The 24,470-nt window shown below is 39.1% G+C and overlaps 1 protein-coding gene across 2 annotated transcripts; it reads right to left on the bottom strand.

Annotated features, from left to right (window-relative positions):
* Positions 1-1,026: 1,026 nt before the first annotated feature.
* On the bottom strand, positions 1,027-24,349 carry wu:fa25f02 (integumentary mucin C.1). 2 transcript variants are annotated; one of them, XM_049574496.1, is made up of 3 exons: positions 24,243-24,349; positions 11,567-11,946; positions 1,027-9,393 (listed from the first exon to the last, which is right to left on the bottom strand). In XM_049574496.1, the coding sequence occupies exons 2-3, from the start codon at positions 11,736-11,738 to the stop codon at positions 8,432-8,434; spliced, it is 1,134 nt and encodes a 377-aa protein (XP_049430453.1). In that variant the 5' UTR covers positions 11,739-11,946; positions 24,243-24,349; the 3' UTR covers positions 1,027-8,431. The 2 variants fall into 2 exon arrangements, with proteins under 2 accessions (XP_049430453.1, XP_049430454.1); XM_049574497.1 differs by having other exon boundaries at positions 11,585-11,946.
* Between the last annotated feature and the right edge of the window lie 121 nt (positions 24,350-24,470).

Raw genomic sequence — 24,470 nt, 5'->3', positions numbered from 1 at the left:
AGGCAGCTGTTTAGAGGAGCCCATGGCTGCCAATTGTTAGGCATTTCTTAACAATGATTGTGAACAAGCCAGAGCCTTAACAAGTGAATTAAGGTTTGAGATCCTGGTAAAAGTTGTCTGAGAGCTCAAATGTCTTGGAGTGCCCAAACTTGTACATGGTGCTCCTTTCCATTTTTCACTCTAAAAATCTTGAAAAGCATGTTTCATCTTTAACTTTGTGCCTTTTGGAGATCAGTTCATCTTCTAATTACTTTACTATTCACTGTAAACTAAAGTTTGACCAGGGATGCCCAAACTTACACAGGCCACTGTAGAGATGAATGAAGAAGCATTTTAATTTTTTTTCTGTGGGTGTTTTTATGGGGTTGTGAATCTTTCAGAACAATTCGAGTGCCCATGGTTTGCATGTTCCACATTTTTAAATGCGTCATGCAGTGTGGGACTCGAAAAAAGATGATAGTATCAAAGGTATACAGGCCTTAAAAAAACTTTAAAAAGGTCGATTTGCAGTGAGTGGGCTTAAGCTTACAAAACTGAAAACAAACAAAAAAGGCATGTCACTTTAAGAAGCCAACTAGAAGCATTTTTAATCTACAACGGGTATTGGAACAGCCACTGAGGTAAGTTTGGAAAAAACATCTCTCCTGCCAAACCTCCTGCAGGAACCACTGTTAAACATGCATGAGAATTTTATTAGCATTCATTTTGCTGTTGGATTAACAAGAAAACAACACCAATAAAAATATTTCACCTTTTACAAATACATGGTACAGATGCCAAGTTTAACTTGTTGTGCATCCCTGAGGCAAAGGTGGAGCTGTGAGCAATCAGATATGCAGACTGAACAGACCCATCCACACTAGCTGAACTGCTGGCTAAGCCTGGCACAGCTCTGCACTGCAGCTTTGATCAATGAGTGCTCTCTTCATGCAGAATGATGGTATTACACTGTATGTGCACTACAGCTCACAGCTCTGAATTAAACATAAGATTAGGCAGCACTGATTGACTCAAACACCACCAAGATCAATTTGGTTCTTTTTTATTATTTATTCTCTGCAAGTAAAAATATCTCTTTAAAGTGCATTGGTACAATGTTGAGTTGGCACATGGCATGTCATTTCTTGACATTCTGCACATTAGTTACTGCAAACACAAATCTACCAGTGATGTTTCCAGGACCTTGAACTGCTGACTTTAGAACTACTGACATAAGACACTCTAAACAGTCACAAAACCATCAAATCTTAACAAAGCTTCACTGACATACTGAACACAGTGACATCATCAGTATGTTCTACATTCTAATTGTCACGAGAGCAATTTTGTTCATCAGACCAGACCTCAAGTCAGTCTTACAGAGAAGCCTTACAATTTGTTTCCGATGATTGCTGAATGCTTTTTTGGGATCCCAGGTTAACCCAAACAGTGTCTTGTGATCATTAGTGAACAATGCATGACAGTGCACAACGGTAATCATCTCTAAATACCAGACAAGGTAGTGATTACCTCATGTCTGAATCTCAAACATTTTTATCGAATGATTTGAATGTGGTTTGTGTTATGCTGACATCATGAAATAATCACTTTGTGATGATGAGAAAACAAAATTTGTCATGCTGAGATTGTAAAATTTAGTCTGTGATCACCGGAAAATAAAACTGAAATAATTACACACATGTAAGGAAGTAGAGAGCGGCCCAATCATTTTTTTCCTAACTCCTACCTTCAGATCATTAGTTAATGATCTCAATGTTTTTAATAACAAGTTACTTTGTCTGAAGATATTCTATCTGAAGATAACACAACAGATGTTCATGTTTTCTCATGATAACAGGAAAAGAAAAACTAAAGGGTATTTACAAAAGCATAGTGATGCCACACCAGAAAAAACTGATGCTGATCAGTTTTTTAAAAAAGATATTTACATAACAAGATACTCTTCTTGTAAAATTATGACCTGACCTTTTTTTTTATTTTTTGGCATGGCAGCTCTACGCCTCTGTAGCTCATTTTTCGAGATAACTGACAAAACAAAACAAAAAACAGGCATAAACATGACATAAAGGAATAAATGTCAAATTTTCAACTTTTTAAATAAGAGATATCGTTTTCTCAGTGTTTAATTTTCTCAGGATGCAAGTCTTGTTTTCTTGAGACATTGGAATACAGCAAATTTTCATTTGAAAACAAAAGTTGGTTTTCTCAAGATATTGGATTCTAGATATTAATCCTGAGATAACAGGCCAAACATCATAGGAAAATACAGTGATGAAAAGCAGGTCTCTGCTCTCGTACCGATCTCATCTCTTGTAAACATATTTGAACACTCCCTGCATTTCTAAAACCAGACATCTTTCAAATTATATTTCAGAGTTTTTTTTTCCTCTTAAAAAAAAAAAAAAAAAAAAAATCAGTTATGGCATGAAACCAACTTTAAAGGCATGGAAATTTTACACAAAATTGGCAGGTCCAATACAAAAACAATTAGGGTCGAAACCTAATACATTCAATATACTAGAGAAACACTCAGCAGCAGAAACTTTATTTAACTTGAAAACATCCTCTGCTGTGTGAGCTTTAGATCCACCCATTAATCTTCCTTTCATGTTGTAGCATACACTGTCATATCATCCTTCAGTCAATCAGTCACATATTGATAATGGCTTTATGTTCCCCTTGGCTTTATCATACAATAATGTGCTTCAGTGATTATTTGGTGATTGTTCATCTACCATGAACCCCCCAGGAAAAGAAAACTAATAAGACTGCTCAAGAAAAGAGAAAAGGCAAAAGTAAGTCAGTCTGTAGAGGATACTGTTTTTGTTTACATCGTAAAACCATTGAGAACAATTTAAGGACTCGTCTGTCCATATTCTTCATCATCATCATCATCATCATCATCATCACATATTGTTCAGAACTGTAACAGATGCCGCTGAGCATTTGTTCATCACTCTGTCAAATGTATTCAAACTTTTAGACAATTTTCTGTGCATTAACTTTTATATAACTTCCATAGTACTGAACTGTGACTCATATTTGTGAGATTCTTATAGTAATCTATTTCATGAGCTGCAGTATATCACTCATTATGGCAAACCTCATAATTTTGATAACACCTAGGATAATTATAAGTAAGCTAAGTCAGAAAATATTATATGGAAGTCATAATTTGTAGTTTGTTTTTTTTGCTGAATGTGATGTTTCCAGGAATGATGCACCTCCAAAATGCATTCAAAACAGTGGATGAATGGCTTAAGGTCCATGTTCATCAGTGATGTCTAAAACATACTGACAAAAACAGGAGAAAATGTACATTGAGGTACATACTAAGCTATATGAAGAATCTGTTTAGGAATTATGGACAAAACATCATCCAAAAACAAAACAGAAAACACACACCTCAATATACTCAAAATAGTTTAGCATTTAAAAATATATTCACCATTAGCAAAAATTATGCATTATATTGAAATAAGCAATCTAGTATGGCCCTGTTCCCATGACTCACTGCAGGATGAGCGTGCAAAAACATTAAACACTGAAAAACAGCTTAAATGTCATCAGCATTGATGAAAGTTTGTGGAACTAAACTGAAATCATAAGACTTTGAAACACAAAGAAATGTATGGGAAATAGACTTATGTGCTGCTAACCTCAGTTGGATCCGGATGATACCATATCAGATACTGTATCTCCATTAAGAGTGAGGCCCTGGATGTATTTAGCTTGAAAAGTGCTGGCCTAACTCCATCACAAGAGAAATGCTAGCAATTGCCCGTTTTCAGTCTTTATGATAAGCTATGCTATTAATACAGCTGTGTCTTAAAACATGAAAAAATGTTTACCTGTTCGACACTGCGAAGCTGTCATTGGCTAAACCGTGTAAGGTTTTAAGATTTTCCTTAAACCTGTACAATAGAGTGTTGACAGCAATAACGAGAAATGAGAAAGAAAAACGGAATGGCAACAAGTGTCCCCAGCTGTACTTAAAGCAGCGGACGTGGTGGTTCATGCACAGTAATTTAAACCCCTAATCCACCAGGGCACCCCAATTAAAGTAATCTCTTCTCCTTTTGTCTATTTTAAGAGTACGATGATGATGAACTTCATAGCTTTTTCTCATGTCTGGATGCAAGGGGCATTCAGAAAACAGAGAGCCCCAGGATTGAGTCCTACAATCCATAAATGCCTTTGGATTTTAGCACTCCTGGTCCCCTCTTCTTGAAGTCAATGGGTTTTTTGAATGGGGTTTTGGTTAGATGCCAGAAATAAGGTCTATGATTAACGCAAGCTAAAGAGACTTTCACGTTTTGTTCTACGACATCAAATACATCAGCAAATACCCCACTCATGAATTTTGAGGCTTTTATGGGTCTTAAAAAAGGTGATTGCTAACAAGTGGATAAATGACACTGCAGAATGTCACCACACAGAACATGGCTTTACAGCCTTGTTGTGTTGGTGACGTTTAGTCATGTGACCATGGTGTAATTTGTTCATAACCTAATATTAGCTTTTTACTTTCAGCAATTGCATTTAGGCTTTAATTATCATAAAAGCGGCGTTCATTTGTGAAGAGTATCTTGCCGAACAAAGCATGTAAGTATCATAAACATTTGTTTACTACAAAGATTATTTTCTGCAATTATCCAAAATCCAATGAAAAAATCCCATAGGCTTTTGGCAGGGGAACCAGGATGATATTAATTTTCATGTCGGCCTACAAAAAAATATCGTTGGAAAAAACTATTTTCAACATCCTACTTTCCATGACTTAGCATTTTTAAGACCCTAAAAGGGTTGATTTAAGACATTTTCATATCAGTTAAGGCCTTATTTATGGATTCATGAATTCAGTGCCATTAATACTTTGTAAGGAAGCCCTGTGGGAACCATGTACTGTAACTGTGGGTTTTTACAGGAAACTGATTTCCCAAAAGTCTGATTGTTTCTTTAAAGCAATGAAATAAAGGGATGCTTTAAAGAAGGCCTTAATTTTAGATTCACAAATATAATGCCTTTAAGAATTTTGAGGGAACTGCAGAAACCCTGCACATACTATGACTGTGGGTTTTACAGGAAACTCATTTCCCAAAATGTCTGAATGTGTCCGAATGTGTAGTGAAATGAAGAGATGTTTAAAACAAACCAAAACAACAATAAAGAAATGCCACATAAAGGGGGCTCCACATACCACTGCAAATCATATTTCACATGGTTACACAAAGGTTTACTGTTTTCTTAACAACAGTCCTCTCCTTAGTTATCTCTAGACTTTTCCTTGCCATTTGGAATATACTGTAATGTTTTCTACAGAAAGCTACAGTGAAAAAGTGATGTATGACTATTTCCACAAGTCGCCAATCCAAGCTACAATGTTTAGTGTGTGCAACCACATAACGAGGGTGGGTATGCACAGCTACCTTTGTAATGGGCAGATAGAAAACCTTACAGCTGTTCTGCCTGTGTCAAATCTTTGAAATCACTGATCAAGTTTATGAAAAAAGTGGAATTAATTTAACCGAGGATGATTTGATTCATTCTCAGTGTTAACTAAACAAATCAGTTTGTTTTAATGTGTCTGCCTGAATGTCTTTTTTTTTTAAAACACCATCACTAAGCAAAGCAGCTGCCATCCAAATAAACACACCTCTGCTGCTCGTAACATGCACACACAGAAAACACTAAGCCAGCGTCAACACACTGACAAGACAATGAAAAAATCTCCAACTTGATGATTTGACTGAGATGACTCTGTGGTCTCTCTCTGGCCTACCGACTAAACCAGACACCACACAGTATATACTTTGGCCCTGACACACCAGGCCACATCTGGAGAAACTTAATGCAGAGCGATGGAAATACATCTTCCACTGCATTCAGCTGGCAGGAGTACCTGTGTTAAATCCTGATGTCTTTCTAAGAAAACTCCTCTACCTCTGTGGAATCATGTGAAGTTTTTCCACATAGTTATTTACTTTTAATTAAAGTGTGGAAGAAGCTGGTTCAAGTCCAGCTCTCTGTGCTGTGGAGTCACGCAGGTCAGATCTTTTTCGTGGCACACTACTGCTACTGAAGGGACTGGTATTTCATTGGCAGCTACATTCAAAGGATTATTCAACTGTTTGTAGTTTTGGCCATCTTTTCTATCAGTTACAAACACACTTTACCTATCAAAGCAATTGTAGATTGTAAAACTAACAGATGATCTAAACCCCTACATTTAGAGGTCAACTCAAAGTGAGTGCACCTGAAATGTTGGTACTAATCTCTTATTTGAAAGCCACAAGCCCAAATGGGTTGGTCTCACAATAAAGTTGTTGTTATACTACAAATGTTCTTGGAGACCTTTTCCCTTTCTGTGCACCTTGGATGTTGGTGAAGCTGGGGCAGAAATTAAGACTCTGCTTATAATCTCTCATCCATATGAAAAACAAAAACCAACCTGTCTGATCATCTGACCCCATGTATTTGCTGTGTAACCACAGGAAACAGTGATATCACAGTGTCCTCCTGACACACACTGAAGTACACTACTACACCACTGCAGGTCAGCAAAGGAAGATTTTCAGGGGTGTTGAGATGCCGTGTTTGCAGGTCTCAGTAATTTACTTTGAGCACAATGTTTCTACAGTTCTTTTTACACAGATATGGCATTATAGGGCCACCTTGAAGTCCCTTCTATATGCCTCCTTTGTATTTTTACACAGAGCGAAACAATAGCAACATCTTGCCGCTACAGTGTGTAATTTTAAACAGTACACCAGCATCATGGAAGCAAAGAGAACATATTCGGCTGCTTCTTCTTTGGGTTAGCTGCTAACTGCTACCATCTACTTTTGAAATCTCATGCAGTTGGTTACACACTAACAACTTGTCCAAACGTCACAGCCGTCACATTCATGGTCCCATCCTGCTGGCTGTCCAGCGCCGTTACAACTTCCACTGCTGGCTTAAAGGTGAGATAACTCTGTCCCGGTATTCCACAGTCATACTTTTTGTAAAGAACTTTGAAGCAGACTAACAGTGTGACATTCCAGCCTTGAACAGGCAGTGTTTAAGGGGCTTGTGTCTGAAAGATATGATGGCCAAAACTGTAACAGTGAGTCTCAAGTTATAATAAACCAGAACAAACTTACATTTAAAAAGGTAAACCTGTGACTCTGAGCCCTGAACTCCCCAAATTCTGACTAAAACTAAAGCAAAATGACAGAGTTTATGTCATCTCAACTACTGACAACAACTGAAACGACCAATCACTGCAACCGTTACTTTGTGCTGGTAGTGAAAATATCTGATGGGTAGAAATGTCAACACATCTAAATATTATATATATATATATATATATATATATATATATATATATATATATATATATATATATATATAATATTCAATTGTGCAAAACAAAATTAGAAGAAGCCCATTTGTTTCAGAGTAAATTCTCAAATATACTAAATAAACACCCAGCCCTAGTGATGTGTTATGTTGCACATATATGGGAATTTTTCATGATACGCATCTTTGTTCATTTCCAATGTGATGTGTTTGGGACGTGCTAAATGAAGAGCCTGTTAGTCAAACAGTCAATCAGCCAGTCTAGGCTGACTAAGAAATTTCTTATCAATGGGTTCCCACTTCTATGTTTTTTCTATTTGTGGCTGTGGGATAAGTCATTCAGTCCATCACTGGAAAATGACTAGTCTAATCTCCAACATAATATTCACAAAAATGCTTTGGTCCTTTATAGGGCTGTCACTTTTTTTTTCATTTTATTATAAAATGCATTATGCTATAAATTAACTTGAATGAATGAAAAGGTGTCAGCCCCAGTCCTTAATGAGCATTAAACTTCTGTGTGACTACATTCATCTGCAAAAGTACAATAATTCAAATATTATGACACCTTTTTTTTTTTTTAAGTCAGACATTGAAAAAAAAAAAAATCACCTTTTTTTAATCACCTTGGAAGCATTCTGATTGGTCCAGCCACCCTGGAACCAAGTACAGCTGGACTGACATGATTCTGTCATGGGACGATAGCAAAGTCCAATAGAGGGCTTTGCACGTACACACAGAACTGAGTTACACCAAAGTAACCTTGATTTCTGTTGCTCAAAATTTGGCAAAACTGGGACAAGCCAAACTCTCCACATTCAAACCATCCAAAAGAAAGAGAAGCAGGAAGAAACAAAGCGTTAAGTGGAAAAGTTATGATAGAAACAGATCAGTGACTGCTGTAGGGTCAGTTCAGTGAACTGCTGGTCAGTTTAGTCCTTTCCTACTTCTCTCTGAACTGTCTAATAGTGGTGATGAATCACCTTGTGAATTCACTGCACTACTGTCTTACCCTCCACACCATCTTCTGTTCTACAACCTCTGACTCCAAGCGCACAAACAATCTCCATGCGATGTGCTTCCTCCCTCACACCCCAGAGTCTGTGTACATGCCATTGATCAAGTAGTCCACCTGGGTGTAGTCCTTCCGCCTATAGCTCTCGTAGGCCTGTGTGACAAACACAGCCACCGTGACCAGGAAGAAGAGCAGGCCGAAGAGCAGGACGGCCAGTAAAGACGCTGTATCCACCAGCTGCCTGGTCAGAGCAGCTCCAGCTACATCTACCATGCCATCTCGCGTTCCCAAGGTGACCGGCTGGTTGGGATTGGCGGGAGCACTAGTGCTGGTAACAGGCCCTCTGGGTAAAGAGGTCTGAAATAGTGGCTTGTGAGTAGTTGGGGCATTTGGTTGTGTTGTGACAGCTGGTGGCAGTGTCATCTTTGTACCTGTGGTTGTAGTAATAGTAGCGGTTGTGGTGGCTCTTGTAAGCGTGGTTGTTGCTGTTACAGTTGTTGCAGGGTGTGGTGGTGGTGGTGGTGCTGCTGCTGCTGTAGATGTTGGTGTCACTGTTGTTGTGGATGTTGCGTTTTTTTTTGTCGATGTTGCCGTTATTGTAGTAGTTGCTGGTGTTGTTGTGCCTGTAGAAGTCACCAGCACAGTGGTTGTGGATACATTCCTAACAGGTTCTGCAGTTGTAGATGTAGTTGTAGTTGTAGTGCTGGATCCAGTATGAGCAGTCAGTGTGGCTGAGCCTGTGGTGGTAGGAGGAGGAGGAGCTGCAGGCTGAATGACTGCCTCTGGTGATGGACTCTGATTGTGTGATAGTGCCAGCCGCTGATTGGATGGTGGGGTTGTGGATGAATGGTTTCCTCCTTCGGCTTGGTTGAGTGAGGTTGAGGATACTATAGGCTCATTTAATTCGTGGCTGACAGAAGTGTGGTTGATGGATGAAGACAAGTTGGAGGAGAATTGTTCCTGCTGTGGTCCTTCTGCGGGAGCTGTTTTCAGATTTAGATCTGTTGCATTTTCACTGACAGCATTATTATCACCTGGGGAACAAACAATTCCATAAATGACTAAGCTTAAAAAGAAGGACAAAAACTTATTATTACGATTATTAACTTAATATAGAACATATAAAATAACCATGTTATAAATAACATAACGAAAGCCTATGTAAACAGACAATACTGGACAAAACAAACTATGATGACAGAAGCTTTGTAAAGTATGCAGACCTGTTCCACTGACATTTGGGTAAACATTCCTAAAATTGATGTAAATGGATATTTATTTTGAAATCTCCTTCAACCTAAATGCAAACACTTTTGAAGAAGTATTTCACTGTTGGAAAGATGGCCTTCCCACAAAACAAGGCTGTCAATACAGTAAAGATGCAAAAACTTCTGAAACTGTGGCTACAGGACCAGGGAAAACAGAGGAAAAGGGCTGCGTCATTGCTTTTGCTCATGAGATAGAAAACCTACATCTTCCAGAATGCACTGCGCCACACCCGACTAAACGTTCCTGCTGGCGGGTGATGTAATGCAAGATGCTTGTCCGAAAAACAAACAAACAGTCTCAACAAACAATGTCATATTACAAACAATAGGTAAAAGTGTGTTTCTGAAAGCGTTTTTGGTGAGAATTAGGCAATGCAGTAACAGAATCTTGATTCATATCTGGTCAGCGCTGCCTAGTCTAACAGTTTCACTGCAGTTCAGGAGCAGTGATTTGACATGATTGACAACTATGTTACAGCAGTGGTTCCCAACTGGTGGGTCGGGGTTCAGAAGTGGGACCCAGGCTCATTCTTAGGGTTGGGCCGGTGTGTGAAAAAAAAAAAAACGTCCGGACAGTAACAAGTTGTTTCTTTTATTCCTTACAAGTAAATTTTGCAGCTTACTCAATCAGTGCAAACAAGGGTTCGCTGCTGATGTGAAAAATACATGCCAAACAGTCTTTTGTGTGACACTGGTGCGCGGAGTGAAGTCCGCGCAGTCGTGCTTTGCGCGCACAGGGCTTGCGGACGTCCACTTTTAGCAGGCGGACCTCTGCGGCGCCCACTCCGCGTACGTTCTGCCCGAGTATGCGGTCTGGTCGGTCTCAAAAAATAAAACCCGGTCCAAGACGGAGTACCGGACCGAATTGGTATTACCGAGAACCGACCCAACCCTACTCATTCTAAATGGATCCCAAGTGACTCGCAAGTGTGTCAAGATTGTAAAAAACACTATCTTTAAGTAAAGTGAATTTCCAGTACAAAGCTTTTATTTTGAAGTGCCATTTCCTGCTGGGAAGTAAGTCACTAATGGAGAGCTACTTGACTGAGACAACAAACTAGTTCTACAACATGGCCAAATGCAAGTATGACACTGTACAGTGGCATGCAAAGGTTAGAGGACCCCTGGTCAAAATTTCTTTTACTATGAATAGTTAAGAGACTAGAAGATGAACTGATCTCCAACAGGCATAAAGTGAAAGAAGAAACATGCTTTTCCACATTTTAGGCAAGATTACTGTATCATTTTTGTTTTACTACTTTTTTGTTACTACTCAAAGTCAACAAAATTTTGACCCAGTGTGCCCAAACGTTTGCATGCCACCATCTTTATTGAACTCTGCGGACCTTCAACTAATGACTGAGGAAAAATGTGGACTCCGTGGCTGAACCAGCTGGGAACCACTGTGTTACAGAGTCCTAAGCTCTAATTGGTTGTTTTCATTCACACACAATAAGGCCATTAGAAATGCCACAATCCAATAGAGTAGGCAGAAGAATGATTTTTTTTTTTTTTTTATCTGTCTCATTTAGTGTTGTGTGTGAATATAGCAACAGTTTCAGCAAATATGGAAAAAAAAGTTTTTGTTTTAATAAAAGTTACCATCTGGATCTTGAAATCATTTGAAGACATCACATTGAGCTCTGGGAAACTATGAAAGGTATTTTTCACTGTGGTCAGACATTTCATAGAGTAAATGATTGAATGAAAAATGGATTCACGCAACAATCCTCCTACAGCCCTAATCTTTTGTTTCTGCCCTTTGGCCTGTATAAAGATTTATAGAGCTTGGCAGTTAGGGTGAGGTATATAACTAAAGTATGATATGGCCAGATCAGGCGATATATTGTTTCCATGGTAGTGTTAAATGGTGAAATCTAATGCTGAACTATAAAACAAAACCTACACCATGAGTGTCTCTGGTAGGACTCATACTCACATGGAGGGGTGCAGTTACCTTGTGTCTTGTTGAAATGGGTTAAGGGCTCAGCCATGCCTGGGTCCTTTTTAGGTACTGAGGAGGAGGACGCAGTGAGGAGCAGCAGCAGCAGGCAGAGGAGATGAAGACACACTGATGGACACAGCTGGAGCGTTGAGGGATATGGGGACATGGTGGGCTGGGGGGCACTGACACAGACACACACACACACTCACACACTCACATACACTGCCCTAAAGCAACACACTCACATATATAGGTCTAGAGTGTATTTACACACATGCACACACTATCAACTTGCACAAACAAGGAGCTGACGCTCAGCTGAAATGGGAGGATGGAGACCAGGAGGACGTGAAGGCAGCATCCACTCTCTGGACCTACATGAGACATCAACACCAACACAACAGCAGCCATTAGAGATATCAAAGAGATCATTTTGTTTTAGACTTTCTATGTTCCACACATAGATTGTACATAAAGATGGACGACATAACAGCTCCCCAAAAGGTGAGCCAGAGCCTCTCGATTGCTCCCTGGTGGCTGGCTGCAGTACAGGTCATAAGCATCACCCCTCTTTGTTTGCATACAGGACATGAGCCAAACCAAAAACCTTTAAGTACACCTTACATAAATTCCACAAATATATTTTTCCCAAAGATGGTTTCTGTCATTTTAGGTAGTTTTTAATCCTACTGCTGTATGTTCAAGTGCTTATTTGTCTGATTAATTTGGTTTTAATTAGTTATTTGATGCTATAAAACAGGATTTGATGACATGATTGACAGCACTATGTGCCAGTTGGTGTGCTCACAATCAGCGAAACTGCTGGCAATTAGATCGGACGGGCTGGGAACTCTACACCGCGGAGATGGCTACTGCAATATTCTGGGTACAAATGACATCGCCACTGCAAGATGACAGAGGCCATATCCAGGATATCGTGGCTTAATTTCTGTACAGTGGGGGTAAGTGGAGCTGTGTCATCCATCTTTATTTACAGCCTATGGTTGAACTTGTAGAGACGCTTGTGATAGATAATACGTAATAATACACTTAGATAATACACTTATATTTAGAGTTGTACCGATACCGATACCAGTATCAGAAATGCCTCCGATACTGCCTAAAATGCAGTATCAGGTGTTGGCGAGTACAGCCTATGACCAATCCGATACCACGTAATGCCTCACGTCATTATGCATACGCACGCTACAGGCAAACAAAACGGTACGGAGTTTAAAAAGAATTCTACTGTAGCCTTTAAAGTGTCTTTTTTTTACCAAATTATTTGGCTGCACGTTAACCTTTGTCTTGATCTGTGTCAACACTGGATAATAATAATAATAATAATAATAATAATAATAATAAAAGGTTTTATGGCATTCATCTTACTATTATGTATTCATTTCATAATATTTTACATAGAGTCTTAGGAATTGAGACATACAACAATTCATATCCCATCCTTTTTTTTTTTTTTATGCGCTTGTATCGGATTGGTACTCGATATCTGCAGATACCTAAGGTTCAGGGACTGGATTCAGTACTGGGAAGGAAAAAGCGGTGTTGGTACATCTCTACTTATATTAATATTAGGGTCCAAGCAGTGGCACTCACTCAGTACGTTTACATGCACAGCTTAATCGAGCTATGCTCAAAATTCAATTTTGGCATCTAATCGGACTTCTGTCCTTGTCCCAGTTTACACGTAACTGAGAAAATTGAATTACTGACAGGAACGTGTCCTCCTCTTCAACACTAGGTGGCGATATGCGTTGTTTCAGCGGGTTAATACGGCCTCCTTTCCGGTTGACCTATTACATCACTTAATAATAAACAACTGGAGTCAGGCGGCAGACCGGCATTTTCGAACAACAGCAAGATGGATAATGTTCACCTCGTACGTAATGTAAGCGTTACTGATTGTGCAGATAAGGTGCATGCTATCCCTCGTGGTCATGGTGATTTCAAGAGGCAGACAAGAACGCCGTATGCTGTTGGAGGGCTACAACAATAGCATGTCTTGTCTGTTCCGGGGTCATATGCCAGCACGGGGGGTGTGGAGCATGCACACATGCATTGTCTAGTTTATCTCCGATTAAGGCATATATATATATGCCGGAGAAAATCGAATTCTAATTGCATTATCTGGGTGTCTTAATCGGAGCTGGAGAACTCCGATATTAGTCAGAGTAACGCGTTTACATGCACTTCAGTTGTCCAGTTACAGTCGGATTAAGGCAATAATTCGTTTTTTTCAAGTGTCATGTAAACATACTGACTGCTGCTGCTTGTTTTTCATTCCTTTCACTACATGTGTTCAAAAACCTGTAAGACCAGAAGTCACTATAATTGGCAGGTGGGTTGCATATTCCGCCCACTACTCAGGCACATAAAATGATGCTCATTGACCTCAAGGTGGTGCTGTAACAATCAAGTTTACCTTTTCACAATTCTCTCAAAACCGGCTTGATTTAGGGTTACACTCTTCTACCATTTTAATCTCTGAATTGATCCACATCTTTGCTTCAGTGTCCCTCTGCACTAAAAATGACATATGTTGTGACCCATTCTCAAAATATTATTTACTGCACCATTCATTCAGAAACTTTGCAAGGATCATCTATGGACTTTGCTAATTCAAATCTATCAAGAAAACTGAGATAAATCAGTTTCAAATTCTATATGTGTAAACATGTCTTTAAGTTCATTCATTTATCTGTTGTCAGTAACCGCCTGCTTCTTGCCCAGCAGAGTACACCCTGGACAGGTCGCCAGACTGTTAAAGGATTGCCACATAGAGGCAGATAACCATTCACACACATTCACACCTGCGGCCAATTAAGTCACCAATTAACCTGCATGTCTTGGACTGTGAGAGGAAGCCAGAAAACCTGGAGAAAACTCAGTCTGACACAGGGACAACATGTTAACTCCATACAACGGGGCCCCAGCCAGTCAGTGGGTTTGATTCCTGAACCCTCTTGCTGTGAGGTGACAGTGCTAACCACCGCACTACTGTGCCGCCGTCTTTCAGTTCAATTTTAAATAAATGCTCATAATTCAAAATTGGCTTCAGCAATTGTAACCAAACTTGGTATATGCATTCAGATGCTAGGGCCAAGCTTTGCTACACAGTCTTGGGATATTCTGCGACTAGGTAGCTCCACAAATGCCAACAGTTTATACCTCGTAATGTGCTACAGGGATTCATACAAAGTTATCATAATAGTGAATAGTAGACGTTTTTTGCAATAGTGATAGTAATAGTAAATAGTTACTGGGCTAACACATGTAAAACCGCCATTATGGTTGTTTGCGTTAAAGCTGACAGCAATCACTGAAATCATTTAATTGACAGTATAATCTTGGACCTCAGATTTTAAGTTCTTACAAATTTAGAAATTTGATCAAATCCATTCATCCATCCGTTATCTATACCTACTTATTCCTTCACGGGAGGCTGGAGCTGATCCCAGCTGATATTGGCTGAGGACAGAGTACACTCTGGCCAGAATGCCATCAGTCACAGGGCCAAATAAATTTCTGCGTTTGTAAATGATGCTGAAAATCTGTTGAGTTCTTGTGTGCCGAGAACAAATCTCATTACTGTCTGTACTGAGGGAGTTCTCTGATACAAACTTCCATCACAGTCAGCCTTCAGGTCAGGATTTGACAGGCCACCACCACTGAGGTTATGCAGCAATGACTTACAACAATGTGGAGCTTCTGGCATGGCAACTTTCAACTGTTGAGGAATATTCGGCCATCAGAGCTCCAACAGAAGCATTTTTATTATCATATATGTTGTGCAGATTATGGAGCTACGTGATGTGGGCATCATCTGTTGCTGCACTGAGCAGCAGCACTGAGCAGTAGCTGACTGATATCTTTACAATCTGACTGAAATCTAAAGAATCCTATATATTTCTTCCATCAAAGTCACATCACTTGTGGTTAGTGTGGCCTTACACTACACAAGAGTGGAATTTGCAAATACAAACAAATTTATTGGGAAAGAAACTGGACTCCAGGATCTGGGAGCACCCAGGCCAGGCAAAGGCTCCAGTAGCCAGCTACCAGCTACTACTGCATACCCAGAATCAGCTACCATCAGGCCCAGCAGCAGCTACCATAGGGCCCTGTAGCAGTCACCACCAGGCCAAGGAGCAGCTACATCCAGGCCCAGCAGCAGCTACCATAGGACCCTGTAGCAGCCACCAACAGGCCAAGGAGCAGCTACATCCAGGCCCAGCAGCAGCTACCATAGGGCCCTGTAGCAGTCACCACCAGGCCAAGGAGCAGCTACATCCAGGCCCAGCAGCAGCTACCATAGGGCCCTGTAGCAGTCACCACCAGGCCAAGGAGCAGCTACATCCAGGCCCAGCAGCAGCTACCATAGAACCCTGTAGCAGCCACCACCAGGCCAAGGAGCAGCTACCTCCAGGGCCAGCAGCAGCTACCATAGGACCCTGTAGCAGCCACCACCAGGCCAAGGAGCAGCTACCTCCAGGCCCAGCAGCAGCTACCATAGGACCCTGTAGCAGCCACCACCAGGCCAAGGAGCAGCTACCTCCAGGGCCAGCAGCAGCTACCATAGGACCCTGTAGCAGCCACCACCAGGCCAAGGAGCAGCTACCTCCAGGCCCAGCAGCAGCTACCATAGGACCCTGTAGCAGCCACCACCAGGCCAAGGAGCAGCTACCATCAGGCAGCCAGCACCAGGCCAAGGAGCAGCTACCCTGCAGCAGGTAAAACAGTCAGCGACCTAGCTGGCAGTAGCAGTGTGGCTTGCTTGTAGCCTAGGTCTGCTGCAGATCTCCACTTGTTGCTTTCCATTGTGAAATTGCTGTTTTTGGTGGCAAGATGGCCACTAAAGAAGTTAAGAAAGACAATGAAGACTTAAAAAATGCGGTGAACATGATGTCTGATGAACTGGCAAAAATAGCCAACCAGCAACGTACAATAATAAATCTGATGAATGAAATTAAAGAACTCAAGAAACAGAACGAGGAGCAAACGAACAAGATTAAGTTCTTGGAGAACCGTGTATCGGACTTAGAACAGTACTCGAGTCAAGTCAAGTCCTGTCATAGGTCAAGTCAAGTCCAAGTCAAGTCACCTTATTATTGTAATTTTACCTGCAGAATCTGATCTTAATAAAGTGAAAAGACAAGATATAAGTAACTGTCAGTAAACACTGACTTCACCGCTGCAATGTTTACTTTGCAGGGACGACCCCCATGCGTGCACACGCGCACGTGCACACACACACACACACACACACACACACACACACACACACACACTAACCAAGGCAGCGGCCAAAATCACCCATTTAGCTCATTTAACCCTGTGTTGCTCGTTCATAAAACGTATAGCCGGTCTTGTGATGAACCGGTCGGAATGTTCGCCCATGTTTTCTGGGGTTAATGTTAGCAAATAAATTAAAAAACAAGTTCCAGCAAACCGAGTCAAGTCTCAAGTCTTTTTATTTTTTGTCAAGTCAAGTCACAAGTCATCAAAACAGCGACTCGAGTCCAAGTCACAATGACTCGAGTCCCCATCTCTGAGCAGGGCAGTAAGTTAAAGGGCACAAATGTCTATATTAATGAGCATCTCACCAAAGCAAATGCTGATATAGCAAAACAAGCAAGGTTCCTGAGAAAGAAGAAGATATGAACTTAATTGCATTAATAGAGGGAGTAGAGCAGGAGGAGGTGTGGCTCTATTTGTTGACAAAAGCCTCACTTAAAAGGTTGTGGACAATATGTAAGTAATCCTTGATGATGTAATGGAGTGTATCACTATTGACGTGTGCGTGAAAAAAACAAAAATGTCATTGTCAGTTGTGTCTACAGGAAACCTGGATCGAACACAGAAATATTCATAGAAAATATGGAAAGGGTATTTACTAAAGAAAAGCAAAAAGTCAAATATGTCTGTGGGGATTTTAACATAGGCTTGTTGAATCCCAACAGGCATAAAATGACAGATGAATTTGTTGAAGCAATGTATAGCATGAGTCTATTTCCAACAATTACAAAACCAACCAGAATAAAATCTCACAGTGCCACTCTGATTGAAACATTTTTACAAACAATATGGAGAGCATCACTGTAAAGGGATTGTTAGTGATATTAATGATCACCTGTCTGTCTTTGCGATCCATGAATGTAATCAGAAGAGGAACTGGGAATGTAATGAAATTAAATACAGAAGAGGAATCTATAGCTGCATTTAGGAATGATTTAATGAATTATAATTGGAAAGATGTTTATGAAGAAACTGATGTTAATAAAACATATGAATTATTTTTTAGACATATTCAAAAATGCATACAACAAAAATTGATTGCCCCATCAAAGAATGTAGAAACAAAAATAAGTATTCTGAAAACCCCTGGATGACTAAGGGACTACAAAATGCCTGTAAGAAAAAGAATACTCTCCATAGGCATTTTATAAATTACAGAAGTAAAGAGGCGGAAATTAAATATAAGAAATACAAAAACAAATTAACTAATATTACGAGGGCATGTAAGAAGGATTATTACAATAAATTATTAGAGAAAAATAAAAGCAATGTAAAAAGTATATGTAATATATTAAATAATATTATTAGAAAAAGCCAAACCAAACCAGATTACCCTTATACAGATAATGGCATAACAATTATTGATATGAATGAAGTGGTTGATAGATTTAACAGTTTCTTTGGTAATGTGGGACCTAAACTGGCCAAAGAAATAAATAACTCTGGGAAAAGATGTGCTGAGGAGAAATGTGTGGAGACAAATCCAAACTCAATCATATTGGGTACTGTAGAAAGTAAGGAAATTGTCGATATTGTAAATAAGTGTATAAGTAAAACTTCAAAAAATTGGAATGATATTGATATGTTTCTTGTAAAGAAAATAATAAATGGAATTGTGGATCCACTAACATATTTATGTAATTTATCATTCAAAACAGGAACATTTCCAGATAACATGAAAGTTGCTAAAGTCATTCCATTGTATAAAGATGGTGACAAACACCTTTTCACCAACTATAGACCTGTATCCTTGCTTTCTCAGTTCTCAAAAATAATTGAAAAACTTTTTGTTCCGGGGTGCCGGTGGCTTAGTGGTAGAGCAGGTGCCCCATGTACAAGGCTGTTGCCGCAGCGGCCCGGGTTCGACTCCAGCCTGTGGCCCTTTGCTGTATGTCACTCCCTCTCTCTCTCCCCCCTTCACGCTTGTCTGTCCTATCCATTAAAGGCTAAAAAGCCCCAAAAAATATCTTTAAAAATAAAAAGAAAAACTTTTTGTTCCGAGACTGGATAACTTCATTGAATAAACAATATACTAATGGACAGTCAGTATAGTTTCAGATCAGGCAGATCAACTTCTATGGCATTAATTGAGTTGGTAGAGGAGATAACAAACTGTATAGATGACAAAAAATATGCTATGGGAATATTTGTGGACCTAAAAAAAAGCATTCGACACAATTGATCATGAGATACTACTTAAAAAACTGGAGATGTATGGCATCAGAGGGGTTGCATTGGATTGGATTAAGAGTTACATTGAAAATAGGCTTCAATTTGTGCAGATGAGTAACAATAAGTCAAAGAGTCTGAATATTACATGTGGTGTACCACAGGGGTCAGTCTTGGGCCCTAAGCTATTTATTTTGTACATCAATGACATTTGTAGAGTCTCAAATATACTTAAGTTTGTTGTCTTTGCGGACAACACAAGTATTTTTTGGTCTGGGGAAGACTTGCAGCAGCTCTTGAAAGTGGGCACGAAAGAAATGCATGAATTAAAATGTTGGTTTGACACAAATAAGTTATCATTGAACTTTAACAAAACTGAATTTATGTTATTTGGGCAGCGTAAAATGAATGATGATATTCAAGTGGAAATTAATACTATTGCAATATAAAGAGTATTTCAAAACAAATTTTTGGGTGTTTTAATAGACCAAAAGTTCTGCTGGAAGGCCCACATTAAGTACTTGTGTTCTAAGATGGCAAAGAGCATTGGAGTGCTGAGTAAATGTAGATACATCTTAAATCAAACAACACTACACTCTCTGTACTGTGCACTGATATTACCATATCTGATCTATTGTGTTGAAATCTGGGGTATAACTTACAAGAGCACGTTACAAAGGATATGCACATTGCAAAAAAGAGCAGTAAGGATAATTCATCATGCTGGGTATTTCAATCATACCAATCCTCTATTTTCCAAATCACAGATATTGAAATTTATGGACTTGGTGAAGGTTAGAATAGCAATAATGGTATTTAAAGCAAGAAACAATGCAGTGCCTGAAAACATTCAAAAAATGTTTCAAAATAGAGAAAGAAAATATCATCTAAGGGGAAAACTAAATTTTAAACAACCTCGTGTACATACTACTCTTAAAAGCATGTGCATATCAGTCTATGGGGTAACTTTGTGGAATGTTCTTGACGAGGGAATCAAACTAAGCACTTGCACTATACAGTTTAAAAACAGATACAAGAAAACAATTCTTGCCAAATATAAAAAAAATGACCACTTAACCACTATTTATTTTTTCTATGTATTTCTTTTATTAAATTTCTGTTCCTTATATGAAGCATCATGTATAAGTTGAGTTTAAGATATTGCAGGAGTATAATTAAATTATGTCTTGATTTTTTTTTTTTCTTACTACTTTATTTATTTTTGTTGTTGTAATTGTATATTATTTTGTCAGGGATAAAGGACTTTATATCTTTTTTGACTTTTCTTTTTGGTTGTTATTTGTATTATATATAATAACGTGAAGAAGGGGCAGGACTAAATAAGCTCTTTGCTTCCTCCTGTTTCCTCTTGAACACATTATTTTATGGGTTGTTGTTTTTTTCCTGGATAAGACTGTTTATTTGTCGTTGTGCTTTTTATGACATTTTGTTACTTTTATTTTTATGGTTATTTGTTGTTCGAGAAAAACAATAAACTAAACTAAACTAAACTATAGCCTGACAGCTTTTACAATTGTCATTGTAAAAAAACAAAAAAAACAAAAGCAACCTTTGTATTAGCTTTTCATTAGCTAAAAACAAATTGTACTGGAGGCTACCAGGCTTTTGCAAAACTCCTCTGTGTTATCTAGTATGACTTTGCATACCTGTAGTTCTGAAAGAAAGCTTGGTTTACAGATGCAAAAATGAATCCAAACTGCATAGCAAAAACTATGGTGTCACATGATTACAAATTACTGCAAACAAATTACATTTAGTCTTTTACTACAAAATGTAAACAAAGCTGCGTGCAGCAAGGAGTGTGGTTCAACAGTCTATGGGTTCAACTAAGAATTTTTGCAGGGGACAGAAGGCAGCACCACAAAACAAATGTGATGACTGACTGCCATCTAGTGTCGCAACAATGAAAGCTGCAGTTAGTGCGGTACAACCTGTCATTAATGTTTATTTTATGGAAAAAGCCTAAAACCTTTTCTGCAAGTGTATGATTTCACATAAATATGAAGAAATAATTTTTTGTATGTTATTTTACTCAAGGATCAAGTTATGGAAGTCTGAAGCTTTATGAACTGAAATGTTAATTCAAACTGGAAATGGAAATGCAGTTTCACAATATTAACGCTTTTACACTGCACATTTAAACACTATAGTTGGAGCAAACTTGAGTAAAAAGTGACACACAAAGTAAGTAAGAGAAATAATCTTTTTTCCTTTTCAATTTTCATGAGGTCATAATTTTGAGGATTTTCTCTACTTTATGATAAGAGATACTCAAATGGGAAAAAAGAGAAACGACACCATCTTTCACAATTTTCACAGCCTTTGAACCCTTTTTAAAAGTCACTCCAGTGTTTCTGAATACAAATCAAATAGCTGTGGTTGTTAATTGTGTTGAAACCTTCCATTGACAAGGCTGTGCCCACAGCTTTGGTTCATATTTTACTACAATTTCTGCTTCTAATCACCACCTACACTGCCTTAATAGGGCCCTGAATTGGTGTCAAAGCTCAACAAGTGATAACCAACATTAAAGAAATCGCACCCGTCACTGTGTTAAAAAAAAAAAAATTTTTTTTATAAACCTCACCCGTTTCAATCGAAACATTTTTTGTCTACATGTTAACCTATGAGAGTGTTATAACGTGGTTTGAGTAACAAGAATGGCCGACCATTCAGGAGACAGGGGCCCCATACTCGACACCCACTCCACAAGCTCTTTTCTTTTTCTTTTTTTTTTTTTTTTGAGTAAAGCAAATCTAGCAGCCACTTGCATATTTTGAAAGCAATTGGCTGATGGCTGGCTCCTTATTCCAACCCTGAACCAAACCTACTTCTGTTTACCTACTTCAGTTCCATTAACCTTGCATAAGGTGAATTTGCACATTTTCTCCCACTGTACCTCACTGCATTCCTAAAACTTCAACAAATTTGCACACTTGTCTAATGTACATATCCATAATATATTATCCTACGTATATATTTTATATCTTAGTAGATGTAGTTGAATATACTGTGTATTCTAGTATATTCTTTTTATTGTGTGTTCTATAGATATTTTATATGTGTGTGTGTATATATATATACATATATATATATATATACATATATATATATATATATATATATATATGTACTTAAAGAGTATGCTGTTTTTTCTCTTGTATTTTAAAGATTTTTTCATTGATTTTATGTGTTGTGTTTATTTTTCTCTTGATCTATATCTGTCTTCATACGTTTCTCTCTTCTAGTGTTGATATGTAGACTATATTTACAGCTCCGATGCAATGCCTGATTAACCTGCTGCTGAACCAGAAGAATTTCCCAATTTGTGATCAATACAGTCCATCCCTCCATCTGCGATGGCATGTATAAGAGACGTGTTTTTTCGACATTTCAACCAAATTTTGAGTATTATTTTTGTTCTGTGCAATTTTAGAGTGAAAAAAATTAAAAAAAGAGTACCCCAAGACATCTGAGCTCTCAGACAACTTTTACCAGGGTCTCAGACCTTAATTAGCTTGTTAGGGCAATGGCTTGTTCATAATCATTGTTTGGAAAGGCCACGTGATGCAAATTTCAAAGCTTTAACATTCTGACCTCTTTCCATTTCACAGGTAGAGGGAGTTCCGCTAAATTCCAGCAAAGTCGGAAGCAATCCTCACACCATCTGTAAAACAGCTTAAGATGAAGAGAGGATGGCTTCTACAACAGGACAGTGATCCTAAACACACCTCGAAATCCACAATGGACTACCTCAAGAGGAGCAAGCTGGAAGTTTTGCAATGGCCCTCACAATCCCCTGACCTAAACATCATTAAAAATCTGTGGTTAGACCTTTAAAGAGCAGTGCATGCATGACAGCCCAAGAATCTTACAGAGCTAGAAGCCTTTTGCAGGAAGAATGGGTGAAAATCCACCAAACAAGAAGTGAAAGACTCTAAGCTGGTTACAACGTGTTCAGAGGCTGTGATACTTGCCAAAGGAGGTACTTCTAAGTACTGATAATGTAGGGTGCCCAAACTTTATCTTGAGGCCCTTTTTTTGTTATTTTACAACTGAGGTTTACAAAGGTTTAAATATAAGAGTAATCTTGTTTATAATACTGAAGAAATGTGTCATCTTTAACTCTTTGCCTTTTGGAAATCAGTTCATCTTTTACTTGCTTAGCTGTACACAATAAAAAGCCCTCGCCATTAAAGTCACTGGGCCCCAAAACTGGACATAACTGATGGAATTTCAGTTGGACTGGTTTCATTTGGCTCCTGCACAAAACGTTGCATAGTGACCTGCCCTAAATGTAAACAGTAACACTCACAGGTCGTTAGAGATGCCAACGTGGAGAAAAGCGGTGAGACACGCGAAGTGCGCGGTCTACATGATCTGCCGCGTGTCAGCACTTAGTTACGATAACAATGAAGAAGCCTCAGGAGGACCAAAGCCCATGTAAAATCTGTCTGTTTTGACGCTGCCTCATGCACTGAACAGAGCTACACCTAAGGACACCCAATAAAATAACGATACCAACCAAGGCCTAAATTTAGTTAAACAAGTATCTTATATAATCAAACCATTCCTCAAACACACTGTGACTAACCCAAAGGCAGCTAGCACTGTGTGAACATTAACAGAAGCTACCAGTTTATCTTAAATGTGTTGTTGGGTCCGTGGTGCGCTAACATAACACTGAGCAGCTGACGTTACGGTAAAGGAACTGGGTGACTATGTGCCTGGTGGGACGATAAATGATGAGGCAAGGCGGAGCTATAGCTCACCGACGCCGCTAACACTGGCCTGAGGACAAGTTGTAATTATGGAAGTTTGTTCAGCGTTCAACGTCAACGTCAGTTCAGCTGGGTAACACCAAAGTTTAGCACACACTCAACCACTGCTAACACGGTGGCAGGAGCCAACACGTTAACAGTTAACCCTCAAACTGCTACGATAACGGCGTAACCTGCTAAGTTACCGGCGAGGGAAACATATTTAACGGTGTATTAAGAATAAGCTGGCGTTCAATAATGAATATATATTAACAGATGAGACAGTTAACATCTACATTGTAGCCTAGCTAATGCTAACAAGCCATTTTCATAAGGGTGGGTTTTCTGGATAATCTAATGCAATCACTAACATGCTAACTACAATAAATTAGACTTCGGGGACTTACCAGAGATATGTTGCGACCGATTTAATGAACCCGACAAGCACAGACAGCTACACAGGCTCAACTCAACACACACTCAACACTTCCTTTAAGCAGGAGGTAAGCTTCTTCTTCTCCGGCTAATTTGTGGCAGCGTGCACTCATCATCGGCGTGTTGCTGCCCTCTGCAGTTAACAACAAAGTAAAACAACATAAGTTCAATATGCTTACAGTGGTTGCAGTTTGGTATAG

This window comes from Epinephelus fuscoguttatus, linkage group LG4 (assembly GCF_011397635.1).
Source record: "Epinephelus fuscoguttatus linkage group LG4, E.fuscoguttatus.final_Chr_v1".
In the NCBI taxonomy this organism is placed as follows: Eukaryota; Metazoa; Chordata; class Actinopteri; order Perciformes; family Serranidae; genus Epinephelus; species Epinephelus fuscoguttatus.
Note: the sequence above shows the minus strand (reverse complement) of the source record. Positions and strands in the feature narration are given on the sequence as shown.